At 42.8% G+C, this 9,780-nt stretch overlaps 1 protein-coding gene across 1 annotated transcript; it reads right to left on the reverse strand.

Moving 5' to 3' along the window:
* Positions 1 to 7,132: 7,132 nt before the first annotated feature.
* On the reverse strand, positions 7,133 to 8,723 carry LOC128629025 (N-lysine methyltransferase KMT5A-A-like). The gene is made up of 3 exons (XM_053675086.1): positions 8,528 to 8,723; positions 8,148 to 8,411; positions 7,133 to 8,014 (listed from the first exon to the last, which is right to left on the reverse strand). Exons 1-3 carry the CDS (start codon positions 8,590 to 8,592, stop codon positions 7,417 to 7,419), a joined length of 927 nt encoding a protein of 308 aa, XP_053531061.1. The 5' UTR covers positions 8,593 to 8,723; the 3' UTR covers positions 7,133 to 7,416.
* Between the last annotated feature and the right edge of the window lie 1,057 nt (positions 8,724 to 9,780).

The following is a 9,780-nucleotide window of genomic DNA, read 5'->3' on the forward strand; positions in this document are numbered from 1 at the left end:
ACAAAATATGACTTCCCCGAGTTTGAAGGACCACTTATCACACACTGTCACGGTTTGGATGGTTGAGCCAGAAGCAGATGCAGACGCAGATGCAGATGCAGATAAGGACATTTATTTAAAGAAACGTACTAAGAAACAAAGACACTATGAAAACTTGACAAAACACACTGTGGCAAGAAACAAACATCGAGACATGAACAACGGGAGTCTAAGACAACGAAAGACAACCTAATGGTGCAGACAAGGACTATTTATGAGTGCTCATTAACCAAAACATGAATCAGGTGCAGGTGGTCATGTGACAACTAGTGCAGTGCAGTGGCTGATGGGAAGTGGAGTCCAGAGTTTCTTGATACGTGACACACACGAGAAAGGGTGATGTAATCGGAAATCAAACCCCTCTGTGTCTCGCACACCCCTATGTCCAAAGAGATTGTCAGAAGCCATATGGGATCGTTGTGAAATCTGGGAGCAGTACGCGTTTGTTGTACACAACCTTAAACTTTTTAACAACTGACCTGTTGTGTAGTGTGAATTGTTTTTTATTACGTACAATGGTATCTGTGTATGCCAGTATATGACGACTATTATCCTCCCCCACGACGTAGTGATCGACAAGTCCAATCAGGGTGTCTAATCTAATGGCTTTTGAATTCACTGCGTCGAGCGTGACACCTTTTGGCTTTCATGCAAACCTTACCCTTCGCAGTGCGGTAGCCGTATGTTTTCGGGCCGCCTGAACAAAATTCTACAATATGATCACCAGCACCAACCTCGTCAGTTAAATTACCGAGATGGGGGCCCAACGGAGGTTCCCAGTCGCCCTCTCTAGATGTAAAGATCACACTGTCTGTGTCACTGTACAACAGCCTGTCACCCAATTTGTCCATTAATTCGTAAAGTTCTAGACGGGCATGAGCTGTTGTGAAAGCCCCAAGAAAGATGTTGATGTCGCGAGTCTGCCCCCCTTTCCCATCCGCATAACACCACTGAATTAGAGCCACGCTGTCTGAAACGAAGGAAAAGTGTTTAACATCATACCCGTCACCGAATATGTGCTGTGTGAATTGTTCCGGATCCAAAATTAACTCTGTACACGGCAAGTTTTCACGCATGGAGAAAAGACCCCAAAGTGAGTTCAGCAGAAGTTTGTTAATAGAACGCCCTGCTGGATTGCGACTTATCTTACCGGCGTCCATCTTAATCCCCTCTTTCTCAAAGTAGTCTGAGATGTAGGATTCCTTGTCTGCGTCTGTCATAACGTGTGCGGGGAAACCGCTGGCCTCTTGTTTATATTGTAAAAATGTTTTAACATAATCACAAAACAAAGTTTCTGATTTTCTGATAGCTCTTTCCTCATCAGTATGACCACACGGGTCTGTCTGATTCTGATGTTCGGCGCATGTACGACAAAGTGGAAACATAAGCTTACCACCGGTCCTATAGGGAAGGACGGGGTGAAGCAGTTTTCGTGGTGGCAGTACTGTAGCCTTGACAAACCCATAATAATTTTCAAGAGGTTCAAAATCCTTGAAAATTATTTGCGGATGCCCTGTGGGGTAACATTTTTTGGCCTGGCAAAAGGGGTACAAACTTGTAAAGTCGACATATCGTATTTTTTCACTATTGTCGGCTTTGTGATACAATTTGTACGCGTTAGTACGACCACCAAATAGCGCGTTGCGCGGTTTCAATCGTTCAGGATGTATGTAAGTGGACATAAACGCCATTACAGCAACATCGTTCTGTTTAGCGTTATTCCAATCACATTCCCACATCACCTCAACATCGAGACCATACGCCGTTTCCAAAATTTCGACCTTATCATCAAACTGTCTTCTGAGCAAACCGTAGGGCACTTTTGATAACTGATGTAAATGGTTTGGGTTATAACGACATTCATGCCCGTGAAACATGCATCCGTTGAATTCGAAACCATATTTGACACCATCCTTTTCATAATAACCATCGAGATGATATTTTCCAATCACCATCTCTCCATGATTTAAAGCGTGCTGAATGTTCACGCCTCGTGTTGTTTTGACATATTCAAGCCATTCAATGGAAACGGCTGAATATGTCTGGTTCTGATTTGTGTATGCATTGTTATGGGTCAGAGCTAGTGTGTCTTTAGGTAGATAGTGGGTTTTATACACGGCCATGCAGCACGCTGCTAAAGTGGTGTATCTGAATGGGTCGAGTTTGGTACATTGTATGAATTCGTCACGGTACTTCATGCATGCCTCATGGAGCAAAACGACATCGTTCTTGCCGTACATGGCGAGCTCTTTTTTTTTTTTTTTTTAATCAAAAACCTTACCCGACACCGTAACATACCACTCATCAAACAGAGCCCTCTCTTTGTCAGACATTTGTCTCATAGCCGTAGAAATGCTTATCAGGGTATGGGCCTACGTAGTCTTCATTTTCGGTTCTATTGAACAGATGTGGAAAATGACCTTTCTCAGCACAGGTTAGATTTAACGCGGCGGATGTCATGGACAGACGCATAGGGATGAAGGAGTAGCTATCGATGAAACGTTGCTTGAATGTCTTATCATACATTAAGATGATCCGACAGCCTTGCATAGTAATTTGGAGTGTTAGCCCTGCTTTTGCAAAATATTCCAATAGTATAAAATTGTCAAACCCTGAAGCGTTGTGTGCAACCCATGTGTAATTCTGATAATGAGGCTGTCTAAACTTTTTAACAAGTTGATCTATACAGTCTGTACCAGCGGCTGTGAACTCTTCCCCTTTTAAATGTAATGGCGCATACGAAATTTGCTACGTGTTTACCGTCCGTGTGTTGTGTCTCAAAATCATAATAAATGTATTTGTCGCTAGGTGGTTCCATTTTTATCGGTTGTATGAAACATTGGTGTACTCCGTCATTAACCAACTCAGCTTTACAATGGATACAGTGTTCTGCAGGGCACACATGTTTTTTTGGTACTGCTCCGTTGACGTGATGTCACTAAATACTGTCAGAAATGTAATAGGTGATATCACACTGAGCGTACTGTTGTCCTGTTTGCGTTTGTTTATGCGCGTTGTAACAGTAGGTTGATCTGCAGTACCGCAAACAATCGTGACATTGCCTCGTTTTGCCAGCGTATTTATGACAATCAGGTGCATTACATACATCGCAAATGTATTTACACCTGTGGTCTCTGCGGCTAGTAAAACCACGATAGCAGTATTCGCATACGTATGGTGTACCGATGAATGCTTTTAGGTTCTTAATCAAGAAATAATGTTCGTTGTGTAAATACAAGAACACGGTCTTATTATGAGGCTCGTCATTGTTCGTAAAGTGTTCCAACAGACCAGAACATGTCCTATGGAACACCACTATTTTAACATGTAACAACCGTTCAAATCGTGTGATGTCATTAAACCCTATCTTTTGTTGTACCGAATACCCTGCAGTTTTCTGTAGAGACGCTGCTAACGACTCGAGTTCACCACATGACTCATGCGGTTGTAGAAAATGGGACAGACAGATCGCAAAACACAGATTGTTAGATATGTTGTTGGGACAGAACAGATTCATTCTGTTTCTGGCAATCACCTCATTATGAGCTAAATCACGTATCTTTCGATAAGCACCACCGTGTTTACCGCGAGCTATAGACACGTACAGATCTAGACATTCATCAGCCCGTACGTCAGAGTTACTTTGCATAATGTTCTCTAGTTGTTGTGTGAATATGTGCAATTCGTAATCGTTATCAGGTGACAAGACGGCGTTAACGTCAGAGGGTAGACTAGGGCCTCTCAAGGTAATGTTGATTAAGCCCCCATCGCCGGCCAGCAGTCTGGAAAACGACACTATTTCAGACATGATATCATGCAGAAATATAGCGTACGCTGCCAGGTCTGGAGCGGTTATCACACGCATGTTTATACGACGCCGTATCTCCAAACCATTAAATCTGCGTCTCGGTACCACCGTATAATCACCAACAGACCCACCCTCTCTTACGATAGACTCAATAGCGGCTTCGGATAACCCAAAATTTGGTTCCGAAGGATTAAACGATTGACTGTCCGACCCCCACCCCACCTGCTGTGAATTTGAATCGCTGTCTAACAACGAATTTGAACCGATGTCTAACAACGAATTAGGCAGCGGCTCTGTTTGAACCTCAGCCATTGATCTAACAATGTTTAATAAGTCCAACAAAGTATCGGTGGTAGACTGCTGTCTATTCAGATCCTCCATTGTCCGAATTAAACACTGTAACGTCTCTGTATTGCAACGCTGTTCAAAAGTACACAGACCATCGTCGTCGCATCTTCTAAATTTAATTGCAGCTCCCAGATTACACGAGTTTTCACCACACCGCTTTGACATTTTTACAGATTTTTTTTTTTTATTATTGAAACAAAAACTAGTAAAAATCACACACAGTAAACCAGATACACACCAGCAAATAAACGCACCACACACACACACACACACACACAGACAGGGGTATAAAATACTTATTGTACAACTCACCCGAGTTTCTTGTTTTTAACTAACTGTACAAACTGTTTTAACAATTCCGCCATCAGGTGTTGATTGTGATCAACGCGACGAATCTCCCCAGTAAGACGCCTCTGGTTTGCTATGATTTCTTTATGTGTGATGGTATGTTTTTGTAAAGTTTCCACAAGACTTTGATTATAAAGATGCTGATTCTTCTCTATAATGTCCAGACGCTCGGTGACGCTGGCAAAAGTCTTTTCAAAACCAGCAATACGATCCTCGATGGCCTTGAACCCGGTTCGTACCGCCTCCGCCGAGTCTGTTATTGTCTATAACATCAGTAGCCTCGCGACCAAATGCTTCTTGGTTTGAAGGCAGATCGTCTCCGGGAACCGGGGTAAATACACATGCGTCCCATGAATCTAACAGCTCCTGATTCCAGTTCAAACAAGAGTCTATAGTGCTCGGTTCATTCACAGCTGACTCTGTTTGGGGGAAAAAAACACAAAACATTGCTTACGATACCGGTACTAATTAGGATGATGAAACACTCTTTAAAAAAAATAAAATAAAAAAATAAAAATACATGCTACACACAGTCTGTCGATCGTGGGGGAGATCTTGATCGTTTACGTTTAGACGTAGCGACACCCGCGCTGTGGACCTGCGCGACTGTTTTACGCTTGGCTTTTCCAGAGCTCGTTGGTATACCGCGTTCAGTGGAAACCGCAGCACTATTTTTGAACTCGGGTGCAGCGATCTTGTCTACAACATTTGTCAAGCCTTGAACAGTAAACAAATGAACACAATACGTAAGAAAACATCTTAAACCGCTTTTTAAACATAACAGATAAATATCTCGTTATTACAAATCTTACCCAGCACGGGGTTTTCAAACCTGACTCGCGGGACTTCTGTGTTCGACCCTTTGTGAAAAAAAAGAAGTAAAATCATTAAACACATACACATCATACATAGGATCGAACAATTATAAAGAATAACAACGCACGTACCGCTTGCCTTGTTCAGAAACCTGATTTCGTCTACGATGTCCGGGATAGACACAATGTCATCATCACCTGTAGCGTTAGATACCCGTTTTATTCACCACAATAAACCCATAAATTCGTTTATAACTAAAAACATTCTTAACTATGTGTAATAATAATAATAATAATAATAATAATAATAATAATAATAAAAAAAACACTTACTGTTACGACAGACAGCCATCTCCTCTTTGAAGTATTCTCAAAAATAAAATATAAAACTTCAAAGGTGAGTTAAAACGAGAATCGACGATTCGCCTAAAATTACACAGCGCTCTGATACACGGCCGCGATCTTAGAGACTTCTGCGTAACTGACCCTACTTTTAAACATAAAGCATACCTATTGTAGGGTGTGTCGTAAAGCAATTAACACCCCCACAGACACTCATTATCATAAACAATCTGTAGGATCACACCACGACCCCCCTAGTCATAAAAAAACTCTTTGGTCAGGAAGAAACAAAGAGCCATAAATTAAGCACTCCTAGAGAAACGCAGGCCTGTCAAGGACGAGGCCATAAATTAGCCCTCTAGTTCTACCGCCGTGATTGACATTTTGACAGAACGTACTGGCTACGATGAAAACATGTGAATGGGTGTCTTTAGAGAGAGAGGCGTGTCTGAAAACACGTATGTGTGGGCGGGGTTTAGCGAGAGTGAGGCATCTCCGTTTAACTTCATTACTGCTTAACACAGCGACTGGAAGACATCTCTGGAAAATACTTCTTTCGTAGTTTAAACATTATGGAGATTCTTTTAGCCAGCACTTTAACATTTTTACCTCGTAAGGATCTTTGTTTAGAAGCAGTGTAATATGCGTTATTCTTTTTAAACAGTTCTTTTGATCATTTTTTACCTCCTAAAGGTTTGTGTTTAGAATGTATGTAATACAAACGATTATTTTAAACATTCTTTTTTTAAACAGATTCTTTTTTTTTTTTTAATTCAAAAGGTAAACCGGGATCCCTAAAAAAACATGATCAACAATTGTTTTCATTTATTTCACAAAAACAAATATTCTACTCATATGTACACATTCAAAAATCATGCTTTTCTAACAATGTGTTTACACAAATGAAATAATGCCACAAAGTAACACAAACACAGCCCCATATTAAAAACATTTTCTTTTCAGACGTATTTCACCCCACCAAAAACCAAACTCATTAACATAAACACCTTTTGTCGGGAGGGGGACTATTCCCCAACACACACCTCTCCACAACACCCCCAGACACAAAGAAGCCAGATTGATCATCTGATAAACTCCATAGGGTTACCCCCCTCACCACACCTACAGACCTGTCAGTCAGGGAAGCACAGAGGGTCATAAATTCACACACACACACACACACACACACACACACACACACACACACACACACACACACACACACACACACACACACACACACACACACACACACACACACACACACACACACACACACACACACACACACACACACACACACACACACACACACACACACACACACACACACACACACACACACACACACACACACACACACACACACACACACACACACACACACACACACACACACACACACACACACACACACACACACACACACACACACACACACACACACACACACACACACACACACACACACACACACACACACACACACACACACACACACACACACACACACACACACACACACCCCACTTTGACCGTTTGACAGAAAGTGTATGATATAACTACTAAGGCAAGTTTATTTACATTGGAAAAACTCAATCATTAAAAAAAGGAAGATAAGTAATACGGGCCGTATTTATGCACATTCTACATGTTGTTGTGTTTTTTTTTTTTTAACACTAGTATTTACACGAATTTTCACATGTATTTACACATTCATACCCAAAGGAGGTTTAAACCCTTTCCTATAAAAGACCTTCTTTCAACACCATAATCAAACAAAAGTTCTTCATTTTCGTTAATGTTCTTTGTGGCCAGGAAAATAATAATGTCCACCCCGTTTTGAAGAGTGTATGCTCTGGGCCTCAGGTTGCAACGTTTCCTTGAGTGGTTGATTAACCGCCCAAAAGTCTGTCGGTCTGGATGGCACTCACAGCAAGGCGAATGTGCGTCACTGCACATAGCCTGTCCATTCATGTTTTCGAAAAAAAAAAAAATGTGAACACCGTCCTCCGCACTCACAGTGCTGTGAGTGCTGTGTCCCTCTGAGGCTGTGACGACCTGCCCGTGGTAGTCCCACACCACCTCACCAGCCAGAAATCTTCGGGTGGCAATGACGCCCTTGCCCTTCCCTCCATCTTCCGTCACAATGAGTCCTTTCCACCTCTGGGTCCTTGTGAGTCTCCGGATCTGTTTAGCGTCCAATGCTGTGTCCACGGATCCATGGGGCTTCCATTCGTCGACGAACTGGGCTGCACTGGGTATGTTGCTCCTCCATCCCCGATCAGAGATCCACTTGCTGACCTTCTCCTCACTGGGTAGACGAGGGCCAAAGCGCGCCGTCAGGAAAACATGGAAAGATTTTGTTAGTTAAGACTATACTTCACAACTGTGAACATAGCACCTTACTTGGTAAATATCTTTTTACATATAGTTTTAAAAAATACCTATAGTGAATATGTTGCTTGCGCAGTTTCATCTGGGCCTTCACCCATCGCTCGTACAGCTTCCGCTGAAAGCTAGGTGAGGTGTCGGCGCGCAGAGCCTTATCTGGTGCTCCACCCTCCAGAGTCACCGGGTGCTGTTCTACAAGCCGGCTGTACGCTGCCTCAAAATCCGTTTGCACGTCTGTCATCTCTGCTTTCTGCTGGGCAGCACTGCGAGCTATGCTACGGGCAGCGCGGCTGGATTCCCCATCTGAGGGATCAGTGCTGAATGAAAAGAAATAATATTTTAGAAGGAGACGAGTATAAGACTACTGCGTGTAATATTTGTTTACAAATTGTGGATTGTATTAATTGTGTCGACAACTATGAAAAATGCTTACCTCGTCTGACCAGCCAGCGAATCCAGGAGCTGACTAGCCCTCACGACGTTGTCTGCCTGCTTCATGCGGTAAGGTTTCTCCGCTGTAGCAGTCGAATGTGTCAGATAGTCAGCTACCAGAGACTTCTGTGTCGGTCAGACTCTTGGTGGCTGTCTCGAAGACCCGGCGTGCTCTCTGGCTGGTCACCCATGGTCTGACGCCATACCTAAAGTGCAAGTCGAAACCGTATATTAATTTTATGTTTATTTATTTATATACATATAAAACACATCTACCCTCAGACCTCAGATGCCATACATAGTAGTGTGTGCGAAATGAATCATGATGGTCAGCTTACCTTATGTGCAGCCGTTGGAGGTCATTGGAGGGATTGTGTATTCTTCCACTCGCGGATGAGATAAAGAATCTCTCTTCAGTCCCATCCATATCTTCCCTCTTCCGCTTCCTGATGCAGGACTGGAGTTGTGGCCGCACACACGTGTAGTACAGCTCAAACCACTGTTTGCAGAGGAAAAATAAAAAAGTAATTATATTCATTCATTAATAACATTTAAGATAAATTAATGCATCCTGTTTCTGACAGGAAAATTATTTCCAACTTACAGTGACCTCCTCCTGGGAAAGGGCAAATGTGGCCACTTGTTGAGCACTCGTCTTGTGCTCCTTGACACCCACTACTGTGTACCCCGATGCAGTGGTCTTCTTGTTCAGCCACTCTGGAACCTACACGAAACAAGAATATCACGGCGATTAATGTCGGTAATGGCAAAAACATCAGATGATTCACTGTGAAATTTAGAAAAAATTTAGGAAAACAATAGTACTCACAGTCATGTGCGTCACCACGCCCGGTCGTTGGAGGTGCTTCAGTATGACCAGTGCCTGGAGATAGTACATATAATCCAAGCACTCGTCGGTGGTCAACTGTTTCTCTGAGCGCATCTTCCGGGTGATGGCCAGGAAGTCTCCTTTGGCGGCCCTGAGCACAGCTGTGCAGTCATGCGTTGTCAGTTCTCCATCTGCTGTCAACCTCTCGTGCCTGTGGAAAAAGATCCAACATATTAACACATCATAATATTATTTGTCACAGTGCTCACATATATTTGCTGTAATTCAGAAAAATGGGTGCAAAAATAAACTTGCCTTTTTTGGGTGATCTCCTTGCTGACCTTCTTACTGCAGCTCTTCTGCAGCAGTCCGAGGTAGTCTATGAACTCCCTACAGTCTGTAAGCAGGTCCTTGTCATCATGCCT

Source organism: Ictalurus punctatus, chromosome 24, assembly GCF_001660625.3.
Source record: "Ictalurus punctatus breed USDA103 chromosome 24, Coco_2.0, whole genome shotgun sequence".
NCBI lineage: Eukaryota > Metazoa > Chordata > Actinopteri > Siluriformes > Ictaluridae > Ictalurus > Ictalurus punctatus.